The 17,648-nt window shown below is 35.7% G+C and overlaps 1 protein-coding gene across 3 annotated transcripts in view; it reads right to left on the bottom strand.

The window, feature by feature from the left end:
- The window catches only part of GLIPR1L1 (GLI pathogenesis-related 1 like 1), a 40,643-nt gene that overhangs the window by 11,336 nt on the left and 11,659 nt on the right, over positions 1 to 17,648 (bottom strand). For all 3 annotated transcript variants that reach the window (XM_011929356.1, XM_011929357.1, XM_011929358.1), the window contains exons 2-4: positions 17,139 to 17,384; positions 13,370 to 13,470; positions 557 to 645 (exon numbers count right to left, since the gene is read on the bottom strand). In XM_011929356.1, coding sequence (XP_011784746.1) covers positions 557 to 645; positions 13,370 to 13,470; positions 17,139 to 17,384 — 436 coding nt within the window. The remainder of the gene's footprint in view (positions 1 to 556; positions 646 to 13,369; positions 13,471 to 17,138; positions 17,385 to 17,648) is intronic.

The following is a 17,648-nucleotide window of genomic DNA, read 5'->3' as shown; positions in this document are numbered from 1 at the left end:
TTGCTCAGAATACATGTCTTCCAATATTTTGCAGAGATTGACATTTTGTCGATGCATGGCTCCATTTTTTTTCCTCTGGTCTCACTGCCCAAAATTTATACTTTTAGCCTTTGAAAGCATATTTGTTTGGGGAACGAAAAAGTTGATCATGAAAGAGAAACATGTTAGTTTTAAATGATAATTACTTTGGACATTGACTAACAAATTACTTCAGAATGGATCACTATTCTAATAACTAATAAAAGGAGGTCAATGAAAGCAAGTAAAAATAAGAAGCATTTCAACCCATAGTTATTTTCCTTGTAGCAGCAAATTGAATCATTGTTGTACCTCCTTCCTTTATGCTCTTTAGCTTTAGAGGGAGAGTAATCAGTGAAGAAAGCAAGAATCATCTGAGTTTAAGTATTAAAATTTATGACAAATGATTTATATAATCAGATAATAACAATCAAATCTTGTCCCTAATTTGTAAACTTGAGAAGCCAAATTTTAAAATATAATAAATATATGGAAATTTTACTCTCTAAATATAATATTATTATTATTTTTTGCTTACTGCAGAGGTTCTTTACACATTTCTCTTCTTTCGAGCAGAGAGAGCAAGATTCTCCTTTAGTGTAAGGAGGCATATTTGCAAAATTTCCTCTGTAAAAAAGAGAAACATTGATTAGTCAAGTGGCTGTTAATTTCTCCAATTTTTTTCACGCATGTATGCAAGTTGTTTTAGTCATTCATTAAGTCATAAACGTTGAAAACAAAAAATAGTATGTCTCAATTTTATTTTCATTTCTTTTGTTAAAATAAACTATTAAAACAATTCCTTACAGGGTGAACCACATGGAAGTTCTATTCTTGAATATTCTATAGAACAATAATGAGATCTGGACCCAGTGTAATTATGCATGTGATGGTTGCAAAGTTTTTGTCATAGATAGTATGACTATTTCTTCATTTGGTACATGAAATAAGTAATATTTAATTTACAAACATAAACATGTGTTTCATGTTTTAATTTTAAATTATAATATCATAGTCCTTATCTAGTTCTATTTGATGATGTATGACTTGACAGCTATTATGCCCGATTTTTAATAGTATAAGTCAAATTTTTCAAAGGCTCTTTATCTTCTATCTGTGAACGACTTAAAAAATATGTTACTTAGAGTACACACATAAAAACATAACGACATGAGTAGTATTCCGTTAAAGAATATGCCACAATTTAGTTATATATTCTTCCATTGATGGGCATTTGGGTTGGTCAAGTTTTTGATCACTACCAACAGGGTTGCTATGAATGTTCAAAACATTCATACATACATCATTTCAGGGACACAGATCCAACAGTGTGTGAGAATACCATAGCCTTCACTTTGTCCCCAGCATTTGGCATGGCCACCTTCTAGCCATTCTAATAGTGGTGTAGTGGTATTTATTGTGACCTTAATTTGTATTTTTTAAATGACTAATGATGTTGAGCATTTTTGTGTGTATATTTGTTACCTACATATCTTCTTTGTATTAAAAAAATTAAGATTGAGTTGTAAGTTTTCTTTATATTGAGTTGTGAGAGTTCTTCCTATATTCCAGGGTACATCCTTTATTTGATGTATGTTGCTGTTATTGTTGCTGTTTACAGACTTTCTTCCAGGTGGCTTGTCTTTTCATTCTCTTAACAGTGTCTTTGAATAGTAGTTATTTTTAATTTTAATGACATTAAATTTATATATCATAGTTTTAGTGTGGTAGTTTAAAAATCTTTGGCTATCTGAAGGTCATAAAGGTTTTTGTTCATCTTTTCTTCTAAAATTTCTGTAGTTTTAGATTTTACATTTAGGTCTGTTGATATGGTTTGGCTCTGTGTCCCCACCCAAATCTCATATTGAATTGTAATTCCCATGTGTTGAGGGAGGAAACTGTAATCCCCATGTTTAAGGAGGGAGGTGATTGGATTATGGGAGTGGTTTCCCTCATGCTGTTCTTATGATAGTGAGTGAGTTCTCATGAGATCTGATGGTTTTAAAAGTGTTTAGAAATTCCTCCTTTACTCTTCTCTCTCCTGCTGGACTGTAATGAAGGTGCTGGCTTCCCCTTCACCTTCTGTCATGATTGTAAGTTTCCTGAGGCCTCCTCACTCACGTGGAACCATGAGTCAATTACATCTCTTTCCTCAGCTAAAACAGGCTGAGGTACAACTTCAGCTGTTGCTTCAGAGGGTGCAAGCCCCAAGCCTTGGTGACTTCAATGTGATGTTGAGAGCAGCAGAAGGCAGCCAAATGCCTAGGCAGATAGGGTTGGGTCCCTGGTGAAACCCCACCTTCAAGCCAAAGACAGTTTATAACCTGAAAGCCAAGCTACAAGTTAAATATTTGGACTGGATTGAGAACTTGTTTTCTTGTTTGGTGCACTTTCCTCTGATTGATACCCACCCTTCACCTATTTTACATGTACCAACCCTTTCCTAATTAGTTTTCTACACTGTTGTGGCCATCTTTGAGTGGTGTCTTCACTTTAACTTTTTTTTTTTTGGCATATTCATAGACCAATCAGCACATACTCTTCATTCTAAGTCCATAAAAGGCCCCAGAACCAGCCACAAGGGAGTACTTTCCAGCCTTTGGGTAGGGGAACAATTCCCTTCCTGCCACATTTCTCTTTGTTGAGAGTTTCTCTTTTGCTTAATAAATTCTACTCCACTGACTGTCCAGTATCCACACACCTAATTCTTCCTGGTTGTGAGACAAGAACTCAGACTTATCTGAGCTAAGGGGCAGAAAGACTGCAACGTGTTGGGCCTGTGGGTGCACAGAAGTTAAGAACTGAAGATTGGAAACCTCCACCTAGATTTCAGAGGATGTATGGAAATGCCTGGATATCTAGGCAGAAGTCTGCTGCAGGGGCAGAGCCCTCATGGAGAACCTCTACTAGGGCAGTGTGGAAAGAAAAGGTGGGATTAGAGACTCCACACAGAGTCCCCACTGGGGCACTGCCTAGTGGAGCTGTGAGAACAGGGCCACCATCCTCCAGACCTCAGAATGGTAGATCCAATGGCAACTTGCACCATGCACCAGGAAAAGCCACAAACTTTCAGTAGCAACCCGTGAAGGAACTGCCCAAGGCAGTGGGAGCCCACCTCTCGCATCAGCATGCCCCTGATATGAGACATGGAGCCAAAGGAGATTATTTCAGAGATTTAAGGTTTAATGACTGCCCCAGTGGATTTTGGACTTGTGCAGGGCCTGTATCCCCCTTGTTTTGGCCAATTTCTCTCATTTGGAATGGGAGCATTTACCCAATGCCTGTATCCCCATTGTATCTAGGAAGGAACTAACTTGTTTTTGATTTTACAGGCTTATAGGCAGAAGGGACTTGCCTTTTCTCAGATGAGACTTTGGCCTATGGACTTTTGAGTTAATGCGGAAATCAGTTAAGATTTTGGGGAACTGTTGGGAAGGCATGATTGGTTTGGAAATGTTAAAAGACATGAGATTTGGGAGTGGCTGGGGCAAAGTGATAGGGTTTGACTCTGTGTCCCCACCCAAACCTTATCTCTAATTGTAATTCTTATGTGTTGATGGAGGGAACTATAATCTCCACGTGTTGAGAGAGGGAGGTGATTGGACCATAGGGGGTTTCCCCTGTGCTGTTCTCATGATAGTGAGTGCCCATGAGATCTGATGGTTTTAAAACTGTTTGGAAGTTCCTGCTTTTCTCTTCTCTGTCTTGCTGCACTGTGAAGAAGGTGCTTGTTTCCCTTTTGCCTTATGCCGTGATTGTAAGTTTCCTGAGGCCATGTAGTCAATTAAACCTGTTTCCTTTATAAATTACCCAGTCTTGGATATTTATTTATAGTAATATGAAATGAACAAATACATCTACAATTCATTCTGAGTTAATTTTTGTCATTGTATAGATCCAAGTTACTTTATGGATAACTAATTGTTCCAGTATGATTTATTAATTTTTTTTTCACTGAAATACCTTTGTGCATTTCTGAAAAATTAGTTGAAAATATGTGGTCAGCCATGGGTGGGTCTATTTCTGATCTCTGTATTCTATTCCACTAATCTATTTGTCTAATTTTATGCAAATACCACAATGTTGGGATTATTTTACAGTTTTAATAACTTTTGAAAACCATATTATTAGCACTTGAAAGCAATAGTATTAGCCCTTTAAATTTATTCTATTTCAGGTTGTTTTGGTTATTCAAAATTTTTGTGCCTCCACATGAATTTTTTGATCAACTTGTCAATTTATACAATAAAAGCCTGGTAGAATTTTTGCTGGGATTGTCTTGAATCCATAGATCAATTCAGAAAAAAAAAAAAAATGACATCTTAAAAATACTGAGTCTTCTAACTCATGAACAACGTCTATCTCTCTAATTATTTGTGTCTCTGTTAGTTTCTCTCATGATATTATGCAGTTCTCAGTACATATCTCTTTCTTTAGATAATTTATATTTTTGATGCTATTTTAAATGATATTTTCACTCAATTTCTGTTCATTAATTGTTAGTATGCAGACATGTAATTAATTTTTGTATACTTATTTTGTATCCTAAAAGCTAAACTTATTAGTTTTAGATGAGTTTTGGTAGATTCCAGTGAATTTTCTATAGAGTAGCAATCAGCACAGTATGGCCCAGAGGCCAAATCTGTCCTGTGGTCTTTCTGTATTTTATATTTTATCTGTTTTATGCAGTCTGTAAGCTAATATATATATATTCACATACACACACATATATATATAAAATATATATTATAAACCATATTTTTAAACCATATATATAAATATAATATATATTATATATGTTATATATGGTTAATATAAATGAGATAATTGAATATATGGTTTAAAAACATGTATAAAACCATATATAAATATATATTATATGATATATAATGTATGTTATATATAATTGTATATAATAAACATTATATATTTTATATATATATGCCAAGGACATGAACTCATTCCTTTTTATGGCTGCATAGTATTTCATGGTGTATATGTACCACATTTTCTTTATCCAGTCTATCATTGATGGACATTTAGGTTGATTCCATGTCTTTGCTATTGTAAATAGTACTGCACTGAACATACATGTGCATGTATCTTTGTAATAGAATAATTTATATTTTTGGGGGTATATACCTAGCAATGGGATTGCTGGATCAAATGGTATTTCTGGTTCTAGATCTTTGAGGAATTACCACACTGTCTTCCGCAATGGTTTGACTGTTGTGGAGTTTACATTCCTACCAACAGTGTAAAAACATTCCTGTTTCTCCACAGTCTCACCAGCATCTGTTGTTTCTGGACTTTTTAATAATTGCCATTCTGACTGGCATGAGATGGTATCAAATTGTGATTTTGATTTGCATTTCTCTACTGACCAGTGGTGTTAAACTATTTTTTTGTAGTTTGTTGGATGCATAAATGTCTTATTTTGAGAAGTGTCTGTTCATGTCTTTTGCCCATTTTTGAATGATTTTTTTTTTTTAATTTTCTTTAATTTTTTTTTGGATTTTGGTTTTTAGAACTTTGTCAGATGAATAGATTGCTAAAATTTTCTCCCACTCTGTAGGTTGCTTGTTTACTCTGATGATAGTTTCTTTTGCTGTGTAGAAGCTCTTTAGTTTAATTGATCCTAGTTGTCCATTTTGCTTTTTGAAATTGCTTTTGATGTTTTTGTCATGAAATGTTTGCCCATGCCTATGTCCTGAATAGTATTGCCTAGATTTTCTTCTAGGGTTTTTATAGTTTTGGGTTTTACATTTAAGCCTTTAATCCATCTTGAGCTAATTTTTGTATAAGTTGTAAGGAAGTTATCCAGTTTCAATTCTCTGCATATGGCTAGCCTGTTTTCCCAGCACCATATATTAAATAGGGAGTCCTTTCCTCATTGCTTGTTTTTGTCAGGTTTGTCGAAGATTAGATGATAATAGATGTGAGGTCTTATTTCTGAGTTCTCTATTCTGTTCCATTGGTCTGTGTGTCTGTTTTTGTACCAGTACTATGCTGTTTTGGTTACTGCAGCCTTGTAGTATAGTTTGAAGTCAGGTAGTGTGATGCCTCCAGCTTTGTTCTTTTATGCTTAGGATGTCTTGGCTACACAGACTTTTATTTGGTTCCATATGAATTTTAAAATAGTTTTTTTAGTTCTGTGAAGAATGTCAATGAGTTTAATGGGAATAGCATTGAATCTATAAATTACTTTGGGCAGTGTGGTCATATTCACGATATTGATTCTTACTATCCATGAACATGAATGTTTTTTTCATTTGTTTGTGTCTTCTCCAATTTCCTTAAGCAGTGGTTTGTAGTTCTTCTTGAAGAGATCCTTCACTTATTTTGTTAGCTGTATTCCTAGGTATTTTATTCTCTTTCTAGCAATTGTGAATGGGAATTTATTCATGATTTGACTTTCTGCTTGTCTCTTGTTGGTGTACAGGAATGCTTGTGACTTCTGAGTATTGATTTTGTATCCTGAGACTGCTAAAGTTGCTTATCAGCTTAAAAAGATTTTGGGATGAGATAATAGGGTTTTCAAGATATAGGATTATATCATCTATGCAAACAAAGACAAAGACAATTTGACTTCCTCTCTTCCTATTTGAATACCACCCCCCCTTTTTTTTTTCTCTTCCCTGATTGCTCTGGCCAGAACTTCCAATACTATGTTGAATAGAAGTGATGAGAGAGGACGTTTTTGTCTTGTACTGGTTTTCAAGGGGAATGCTTCCAGCTTTTGCCCATTTAGTATGATATTGGCTATGGGTTTCTCATAAATGGCTCTTATTTTTTTGAGGTATGCTCCTTCAATTCCTGTTTTATTGAGAGGAGTTTTTAACATAAAGGAATGTTGAATTTTGTTGAAGGCCTTTTTGTCATCTATTGAGATAATTGTGTAGTTTTGTCTTTAGTTCTGATGATATAATGAATTGCATTTATTGATTTGGATATGCTGAACCAGACTTGCATCCTGGGGATGAAGCCAACTTGATTGTGGTGGATAAGCTTTTTGATGTGCTGCTGGATTTGGTTTGCCAGTATTTTATTGAGAAATTTTGCATCAATGTTTATCAGGGATATTGGCCTGATGCTTTTTGTTGTTTCTTTGCCAGGTTTTGGTATCAGGATGATGTTGGTCCCATACAATGAGTTAGGAGGAGTACCTCCTTTTCAATTGTTTGGAATTTTTTCAGAAGAAAGGGTATCATCTCCTTTTTGTTATTCTGGTAGAATTCAGCTATAAATCCACCTGGTCCTGTGCTTTTTTTTGTTGATAGGCTGTTCATTACTGCCTCAATTTCAGAAGTTGTTATTCGTCTATTCAGGGATTCAACTTCTTCCTGGTTCAGTCCTGGGAGGGCATATGTTTACAGGAATTTATCCATTTCTTCTAGATTTTCCAGGTAATTTGCACAGAAGTGTTTATAGTATTCTCTGATGGTTGTTTGTATTTCTGTGGGGTCAGTGGTGATATCCCCTTTATCATTTTTTATTTTGTCTATTTGATTCTTCTCTCTTTACTTATTTATGATTATAGCTAGTTAGCAGTCTATTTGTTTTATTCATCTTTTCAAAAAGCCAGATCCTGGATTCATTGATTTTTTTTGAAGGGTTTTTCATGTTTGTATCACCTTGTTTCACTCTGATCTTGGCTATTTCTTGTCTTCTGCTAGCTTTGGGGTTTGTTTGCTCTTGGTTCTCTAGTTCTTTTAGTTATGATGTTAGGATGTCAATTTGAGATCTTTCTAGCTTTTTGATGTGGGCGTTTAGCACTATAAATTTCCCTCTTAACACTGCTTTAGCTGCATTCCAGAGATTCTAGTATGTTATCTCATTGTTCTCATTAGTTTCTAAGAACTTCTTGATTTCTGCCTTAATTTCATTATTTACCCAGGAGTCATGCAAGAGCAGGTTGTTTAATTTCCATGTAGTTGTGTGGTTTTGAGTGTTTCTTAATCTTCAGTTCTAATTTGACTGTCTTTTATTCTGAGAGACTGTTATGATTTCAGTTCTTTTGCATTTGCTGAGGAGTGATTTACTTACAATTGTGTGCAGTTTTAGAGTAAGTGCCTTGTGGCACTGAGAATAATGCATATTATGTTGTTTGGGATGGAGAGTTCTGCAGATATCTATCAGGTCCACTTGATCCAGAGCTGAGTTCAACTTCAGGATATCTTTGTTAACATTCTGTCTCTATGATCTGTCTAATATTGACAGTGGGGTGTGAAATCTCCCTCTGTTACTGTGTGGGAGTCTAAGTCTCTTTGTAGGTCTCTAAGAACTTGTTTTGTGAATCTAGGTGCTCCTGTATTGGGCGCATATATATTTAGGATAGTTAGCTCTTCTTGTTGAATTGATTCCTTTACCATTATGTAACGCCCTTCTTTGTCTTTTTTGATCTTTGTTGGTTTAACGTTTGTTTCATCAGAAACTAGGATTTCAACCTCTGCTTTTTTCTGTTTTCCATTTGCTTGGTAAATTTTCCTCTATCCCTTTGAATCTATGCATGTCTTTGCATGTGAGATGGGGTGTCTTGAATGCAGCTCACTGATGGATGTTGGCTCTTTATCCAGCTTACCATTCTGTGTCTTTTATATGGGGCCTTTAGGCCATTTACATTTAATGTTAGTATTGTTATATGTGAATTTGATCCTGTCATCATGATGCTAGCCAGTTATTTTGCAGACTTGTTCGTATAGTTGCTTCATAGTGTTGTTGGTTTGTATACTTCAGTGTGTTTTTTGTAGTGACTGGTAACCATTTTTCCTTTCCATATTAGTGCTTCCTTCAGGAGCTCTTGCAAGGCAGGCCTTGTGGTGATGAATTCCCTCAGCATTTGCTTATCTGAAAAAAAAATCTCATTTTTCCTTTGCTTATGAAGTTTAGTTTGGCTGGATATGAAATTCTAGGCTGATTTTTTTTTTTTGAGAGTATTAAATATTGGGCCAGGCATGGTGGCTCACGCCTGTAATCCCAGCACTTTGGGAGGCCAAGGAGGGTGGATCACCTGAGGTCAGGAATTCGAGACCAGGCTGGCTAGCATGGCAAAACCTTGTCTCTACTAAAAATACAAAAATTAGCTGGGTGTGGTCGTGGGCACCTCTAATCCCAGCCACTCAGGAGGCTGAGGCAGGAGAATCACTTGAACCTGGGAGGTGGAGGTTGCAATGAGTCAAGATTGTACCAGTGCACTCTACCTTGGGTGACAGAGTGGGACTCCATCTCAAACCAGAATGTTAAATATTGTTCCCAATCTCTTCTGGATTTTAGGGTTTCTGCTGAGAGGTCTGCTGTTAGTCTGATGGGCTTCCCTTTGTAGGCAGCCTGGCCTTTCTCTCTGGCTGCCCTTAACATTGTCTCCTACAGTTTGACCTTGGAGAATCTAATGCTTACATGTTTTGGGGTTGATCTTCTCATGGAGTATCTTACTGGGGTTCTCTGGATTTCCTTAGTTTGAATGTTGACCTTTCTTGCTAGGTTGGGGAAGTTTTCCTGGATGATATCCTGAAGTGTGTTTTCCAACTTGGTTTGTTCTCCCCATTTATTTCAGGTATCCCAATGAGTCATAGGTTCAATCTTTTTACATAATCCCATAGTTCTCACAGGTTTTGTTTGTTCCTTTTTTCTCTAATCTTGTCTGCCTGCCTTATTTCAGCAAGATAGTCTTCAAGCTCTGATATCCGTTCTGCCACTTGGTCTGTTTGGATATTGACACTTGTGATTGCATTGTGAAGTTCTTATGTTGTGTTTTACAGCTTGATCAGTTCATTTAGGTTCCTCGCTAAACTAGTTATTCAGGTTAACAGCTCCTGTAATATTTTATCATGGTTCTTAGCTTCTTTGCACTGTGTTAGAACATACTCCTTTAGCTCAACCAAGTTCATTATTATACATCTTCTGAACCCGATTTCTGTCAATTCATCCATCTCAGCCTCATCCCAGCTCTGTGCCCTTGCTGGAGATGTGTTGTGATCATTTGTAGTTGAAGAGACACTGTGGCTTTTTGAGTTTTCAGCATTTTTGAGTTGATTCTTTCTGATCTTCAAGAGTTTATCTACCTTTGATCTTTGAGTCTGCTGAGCTTTGGATGGAGTTTTTGTGGTCTAATTGATGCTGTTGTTGCTTTCTGTTTGTTCTTCTTTTAGCAGTAAGGCCTCTCTTCCCTAGGGCTGCTGTGGTTTGCTGGGGGCCTACTCCAGACCCTCTTCACCTGGGTCCCTCTGACCCCTGGAGATATCACCAGTGGAGGTGGCAGAACACCAAAGATGGCAGCCTGCTCCTTTCACTGGGCACTCTGCCCCAGAGGGGCACTGACCTGATGCCTACCAGAATGCTCCTGTATGCAGTGCCTGGAGACCCCTGTTGGGAGATCTCACCCAGTCAGGAGAAATAGGATCAGGGACCCACTTAAATAAGCAAGAATTTCCCTTATCCAGACTACCTGGACTCCTCAGCGTTTGCCTGCAGAAAAGGATAAGATTGCGGTCCATGATACCGTGGCTGCCCGTCCTCCTAGGGGCTTCTGTCATGGAAATCAGAGATCTGTCCATAATCCCCTGCCTGGGGGTGCTGAAAATCCCTCAGGGAGAGGCCCTGCCTGGCAAGAAGGAATGTGTCAGGGTCTTGCTTAAAGAAGCAGTCTGGCCACAAACTGTCACAGTACCTGTGCTGCGCTGTGGGGAATTTCTCCTGGTGCAAATCACTCAGTCTTGCTGGCACCAGCAGCAGGGGAAAATGGCCAACTGGAGCCACAGTGGTGGTGGGCACCCCTGCCTCCTGGGACCCGGTCTTCTTAGGCAGTCTCCAGCCTGTCCCTCTGGCCAGGAGGGAGTCCAATTTAAGGAAATCAATTTACACTAAAGTTGTATCACAGCTAACTGATACAAATTTTATCTTTTTGGATATTTTTTCCCCTATGGATTCTATCTTGAATAATTTTTTTCTTTTCTTTTTATAAAGAGATAGGGTCTTGCTCTGTTTCCCAGGGCAATCATGGCTCACTGCAGCCGTGAACTCCTGAATCACTGTTTTGGATAATTTCTAATGTTATGATTTTGAATTCATTCATCTTTCTTTTCTGGTATGTCTAATATTCCATTAATTTTAACTTCTAAAAAGTCTCAGACATTGTAGTCCTCTGTTTTGAATATTTTTCATCTTTGTTTAACATTTAAAAATATGGAATACAGTTATAACCATTTTAATGTCTCTTTTAATTATAACATCTGTGTAAGTTCTGAATTCATTTTAACTTATTGATTCAGCTTTTTATTATGTCTTATTTTTTTCCTTCTGTATATGGCTGGCAATATTTCATTAGATTCCAGACATTGCGTTAGGTGCTGGGTATTATGTATTTCTGTAAACCTCCTTGAGATTTTTTTGTTGTTGTTAAAGTTATGTTGTTCTTTTCTTAAAAGTATGTGCTTTTATAATCATTCTCAATCATTTCTTATGTGGGATACAGTCAGATTACATGGGAACATTTTGATCCTTTCAGGTTTTACATTATGAATTGTTAGGTGGGTCTGGAGCAGTTTAGTTATGCTCACTGTGTGAGTGCCAAGAACTGTGTCCTCTTACTGTTTCAGATGCTTCTTAATCTGGCCTGCTCACATTCATGTGCTAATAATCAATACTCAAGGAATACCTTTTGTAGATCTCTAGGGTTCTCTCTGTGTAGTTCTCTTTTCTCTGGTACTCTTTTCTGTGAACTCTAGCTCTATTGGTATTCTTATACTTTTAGCTCCATTTCTTCGACTCAGGGAGTCAGTCGGTCAACCTCTGTCTTAGTAATTTCATGTGCCATGACCTGAAAGCTCTCATTGAGACAGAAAGCTGGGGGAATTATAGGGCTAACTTTCTTTTTGTTTGTTTGTTTTCAGAGATGACAGCCCTTTGTTGTATTATAACCAGTGTCTTTAAAACCAGTGCTTCATGTGCTTCGTCTATTTTGCTTTTTTTGGCTTTTGTTTCAAGTGACAGGGTATATTGCTCCCTATCACTTGGCCAGGGGTGACATAGCAATATCCTCATATGCTTTCACAAGACCCATAAGCAATCTGTTATGTACATAGTTTGTCTGGACCCCCAAACCTGACTTATTCAAAGCAATATGATGCTTAACTGCTTTTTCATCAAATCTTGAGCCTTCATCCCCTATTATTATTCTCTTTCCATTTCAAATCTTGTGATTAGTCTCCTTAAGAGAAAAGATAATAAATGTGTCAGTAGTTTTATAATTTCTCTGAATCTATAACAACTCTACTTTTCCCAAGCTATAAAAATTTGTATTTATCATTCTTGTTTTTGCTTCCAAGTGTAAGGTCATGGAAGAAAATACAGAGAGATATATACACATTTCTGCCTCTCTCTAGTAATTTTGGCATATCTCAGCTCCTTTTTGTCAATTTTGCGTATTTATTCTCTGTCTTTGTTTTTATCTTTTCTATTTCTTATTTTTAAATTGATTTTTTTTTTTTTTTTTTTGAGATGGAGTCTCACTGTGTCGCCCAGGCTGAAGTGTAGTGGCCGGATCTCAGCTCACTGCAAGCTCTGCCTCCCAGGTTTATGCCATTCTCCTGCCTCAGCCTCCCAAGTAGCTGGGACTACAGGCATCCACCACCTCGCCCGGCTAGTTTTTTGTATTTTTTTTTTTTTAGTAGAGACGGAGTTTCACCGTGTTAGCCAGGATGGTCTCGATCTCCTGATCTCGTGATCCACCAGTCTTGGCCTCCCAAAGTGCTGGGATTACAGGCTTGAGCCACCGTGCCTGGCCTTTAAATTGGTATTTGTTGAACAGCTGGGTTATTAACTGTTTTTATATTCTTCCTAGTATAGATTAACTGAGTTTAGAGTTCTAGAATTTCATTTTCGGAGTTTCTCTTAAAGCTTATGCTATATTTTCATTTAGATATGCAATTATCAGCAAGACAATTAAAGTTATGTTGCCCTTTTCTTAAAAGTATGTGCTTTTACAATCATTCTCAATCGTTTTCTTATTCCATTTATTTTATATTATATTAGAGAAGCATCTGCCAGCCTTTTTGTGTTTCAGTATTTATATATTGCTGTGGCAATGTATTTTATATTATCTCTTTTTTTAAACCTAACAGTCTCCATCATTTTCTCTCTCAAGTTTAAATATTTTATGACAGGTATAGTTTTTCTTTAAATAAGGCAATATTCTGCCACCATCTTCTATTTTCACCTATCTCATTTGATTAGCACTTTAAAGGGGTCGATACTTATCAAAAAATACACTTATCTCTAGTATAAGATCCTCTTATTTGGCAACCATCATCAACATTAATTTCAGTTAAAATATTTTTAAGAGAAAATAACTCACGCAGGTCCATAGTTGCATACAAATATTGCATTTGAAGCTCCCCCAAGGTCAGGACACATTGCAACTGCACAACCGACATAAAATGAATTGGCCCAAACTAACTATAAAGATAAGGAATGTCAAGATAACATATGGAAAACAATTCTATTCTATGCAAACAATGCATTTAGATAATTAGTATAATCTTTGTCATGCTACAGGAAATATTGTACATAAATACTTATTAGTTACATATTTTTTCTAATTTTTATATTTAGTTTAAAATTCTTATATTGTTATGGCTGATTTTATGAGAGCTACCAAGCTAGTTCTTCCATACTGGTAATTCTCATAAATCAAAGGAAAATATAATATATAACCAAACTCATAATATAATATACAGCCAAAATAATTTCTTCTAGATTATTTATGAAATACATTTTTATTCTATCCATGGGAATATCATACAAACAATATTAAAATCAGACTATAAATTAAAACAATAACTTACATTTATTTGTTTTTCTCAGAAAAATTTTACTAATTACATTTTAAATTTTGCAATCTTAACCATATTCTTACCTTTGTCAAGTCACAAGGCATAGGTAAGAATTAAAAACACATTGAGTTGATTTTCAAAGATGCCTGCCATAAGGATAGTGAATCTTTATTTTTATCTAGTTGCAAAGAATAGCAAAGTTATTCAAAAGGAAGAAGACTTCTATGGAAAACTAGTTACAGTAGATAGATAAAGAGATGAGGAACATTACTAGTTTTTTGTGACAATGATAGAATAAATTTTTTTCATTTTCCAAATAAACAAAAAAGGGAAGAAAATACTGATTTACTCCATTTGAAAAATAATCCAAGGAATTTAGACACAGAATAAATTTTGACAACACAAATTTCGGATCTCATTTATTTTACAACTTTATTAGCAAAACGTACTAACCTATTTTGTAAATTCATATATCAATTTTTTTCATAGGCTTGTTCTAGCCAGAATCAATAATTTTGCAAAATATATTTTACTGGCTTTTTGTTTGCCTGAGAGGCAGCAAAAGTGCAAGAAAAATCACAGTGAACTGAGAATTTAAAAATGAGTTTTGAGCGATCGAACCGGGTGGATCATGAGGTCAGGAGTTCGAGACCAGCCTGGCCAACATGGTGAGACCCCATCTCTACTAAAAATACAAAAATTAGCTGAGCGTGGTGGCATGTGCCTGTAATCCTAGCTACTTAGGAGGTTGAGGCAGGAGAATCGCTTGAATCTAGGAGGTGGAGCTTGCAGTGAGCCGATATCACACCACCGTGCTTCTGCCTGGGTGACAGGGCGAGACTCCATCTCAAAAAAAAAAAAAAAAAAAAAAAGAATTTTGCTTTCAGCCATCTTTGTGGTTTTGGTGAGTAAGTGACAGATCAATTCTGAGGTAGTTTCCCACTTAATGAAATGAGAGAAAGTGAGATGATTAAAAGAGCATTTTTCCTTTTGAATGTTTTAAACAATTAATAAAAAATACAACTAAAATATATATATTTCCAAAAAATCATGTTTAACAATTTGGCTTATGAATAACTAACTACACCATTAAATTCTATCTAAATTGTGACTTTTTGGGGCTTTTGAAATGGTGAGAATAAATATTCACTATGTAGGTTTATGATGTATTGGTTTCATTAAAGAAATTAGATGTAATATTAATATGAACATTGGATGTAACTCCAATGTGAATATCACTAGGTGGTAAATGCAATAAAATTTTCTCTTATTTTGTTTGGAACATTAAGCAAGATATAGTTGTTGATTTTATAAGAATATAACCATTCCTGATTATTTAACCTTAAGTGTAAACTAGTCAATAAAAAGTAAGCTCCCCTTTCTGATCTAGCAATACGAAGGGAGAAGGGGCATTTGAGAACCTGCTTTTCTTTTTTTGCTTTACAGCAAAAGAGAAGACAAAGGATATATAAAAGCTATGACTCAGCCTTGATGCCATATTATTAGGGATATTGCATCTTTTTGTTGTCAGGACATCTGACACTTGATTCATTCTCTCAATTTTCCCAGTAGTAGCCAAACCATATTCTTTACCAACATCTTTCCTGATGTCCTGGAGAGTGTCTAGACTTAGAACATCCTGTTGTTGAATGAAGAGTGAGCATAAAGGGAACATGGAAGTTGCTATTATTTGTTCACTGCACCTCTGATAAGAACGACTTGCTTTAAGACCCTATGTATTAATTCAACTTATACAAATTGGTAAGTCTAGAGAAGAAGGTGAGCTATTTATATTGCTTAAACAGGCTTTCCTAGGGGCTCAGTACCATGTCTAGCATTAAAGTTTGGCCAAAAGGTGAATTTTAGACACATTTACACTTCTACCTGAAATAATTTTAAAAATTGGGAAAATGATAGGAAGTAATGGTTTTCAAGACATTAGGCAACACAATGTAATACCCCTGAGATTTGGGGAGAAAAAGATGGAAACTCTATAATTGTCCTGGTATATTGCCTGGAGACAGTTTCTACATTATGGCTCAGAAGAAGTTTGATAGACTCTCATAGTTGAGAGAGTCTGATTGAGAGTCTTGGGGAGACCAAGGACGCAGAAGTTTAGATGGCATTGTTCTGAAGAGGTGAGAATTGTACAGTGACACACTAGGACAATGTGCAGAGGGTCCTCATCATCTATTCAGCAAAGTACTAATCAAAACATGTATGTGAAGAAAATAGTCTAACCCATTTACAAGAACTAGAGGAAATAATACCAAGGTTTACACAAAGTCAGAAATTGGACCTATTCCCACTTTCTGAATTGGACAGCTTCATAATTCTTAGTGTGTCAGGTAGAGTATGCAGAAGAATCTTGCCTGGGTAGTGAGAGATCATTATCAGCTCTGGACTGAACACTACTTTTATTCTACCTAACATATTTTAAAAGCAGAAACAAAGAGGATCGAATATGTTGCAGGTAACTTAGCTGTACCCAAAAAGACAGCTCAAGAATATTTATAGTATACAGATGAATCCAGCACCCAACGAGGCAAAATGTACAATATTGGAAATATAATAAAATTTACCCAACATGATATGGGGGAAGAAAATTTGATGCATAATGAAGAGAAAAATCAATCCATTGAAACTAACACAGAGTTAACACAGATACTAGAGCTAGCAGGGAAAATATTAATTATTACAACTCTATCTCATATGCTTAAAAAGCTAGATGAAAGAGCAAACATATTAGGTATAGTCATTGAAGATGTAAAAATATGAAATTTGTAGAGATACGAACTTTAAGGTGCAAGATTGAAAACAAACAATGGGATTAACAGGAGACTAAACATTACAGAAGAATAGATGAACAAACTTAAAGATGCAGCGATAAAATTACTTGAAATTAATCACAGAGAGAAAAAACCAAGAAAAAAGAGACAAGAGCATCAATTTATGTGGGAAAACTTCAAGTGACTTTCTACATGAATAACTTGAAGAGAAGAGAACTTCCCACTTTGAGGGAAGAGAGAGAGTGAGAGAAAGAAGTATTTTCACAAACAGTGGCCAACATTTTTCTAAATTTGATTTAAACTATTGACTTACGACTTCAAAAAGGCCAGTGAACTGCAGCACAAGAAACATACAGAAAACTTAATTGCTCAAGACCTATGATAAGGGAAAAAATTTAAAGGCAGCCAGAAAAATAAAGGCACTTTACGCACAGAGAAATAAATTCTGGCGATTAAAATATACACAAATAAGAACTAATCAATAAAGATGTCAAATATTTACCTGTGTATAATGGCCACAGACTCTGGAACAGGATAGACTATCAAAATCATAAAATTGGGTTTCATTATACCAAGCCGTAATGGCAAGTCTTGGTGTGAATGACTTTATTCCACCTAACCAGATATTTTCTCCAACATATTCAAAAGCTGCATAGCATTGATATGATTTATCCAAACAGTTGTTATGTTCAAATTTGCACTCATTTGCCCATGCTTTAGCCATCTTTGCTAAACCTTTATCCCAAATCTGAAAGATAAAAATAATTTAAATTGAATTGTGCATAAGTATTTGCATTAAATTGTTCTAATTGTAATCAATTAATTTTTACTTACATTTATTATTTTAATAAGATGTAGTTTTTCTTTGGTATTTATTGTGTTCACAGTTAGTCATTTCTCGTTAGTTCTACTTCAGAAATACTTATTTATAATCACTCTATGACAGTTCATTGTTATATTACCAGTACTTAGCAGATGGCCTGATACATTAGAGTCACTAAAGAAATAAATC

Source organism: Colobus angolensis, unplaced genomic scaffold, assembly GCF_000951035.1.
Source record: "Colobus angolensis palliatus isolate OR3802 unplaced genomic scaffold, Cang.pa_1.0 Scaffold80, whole genome shotgun sequence".
Taxonomy (NCBI): Eukaryota; Metazoa; Chordata; class Mammalia; order Primates; family Cercopithecidae; genus Colobus; species Colobus angolensis.
Note: the sequence above shows the minus strand (reverse complement) of the source record. Positions and strands in the feature narration are given on the sequence as shown.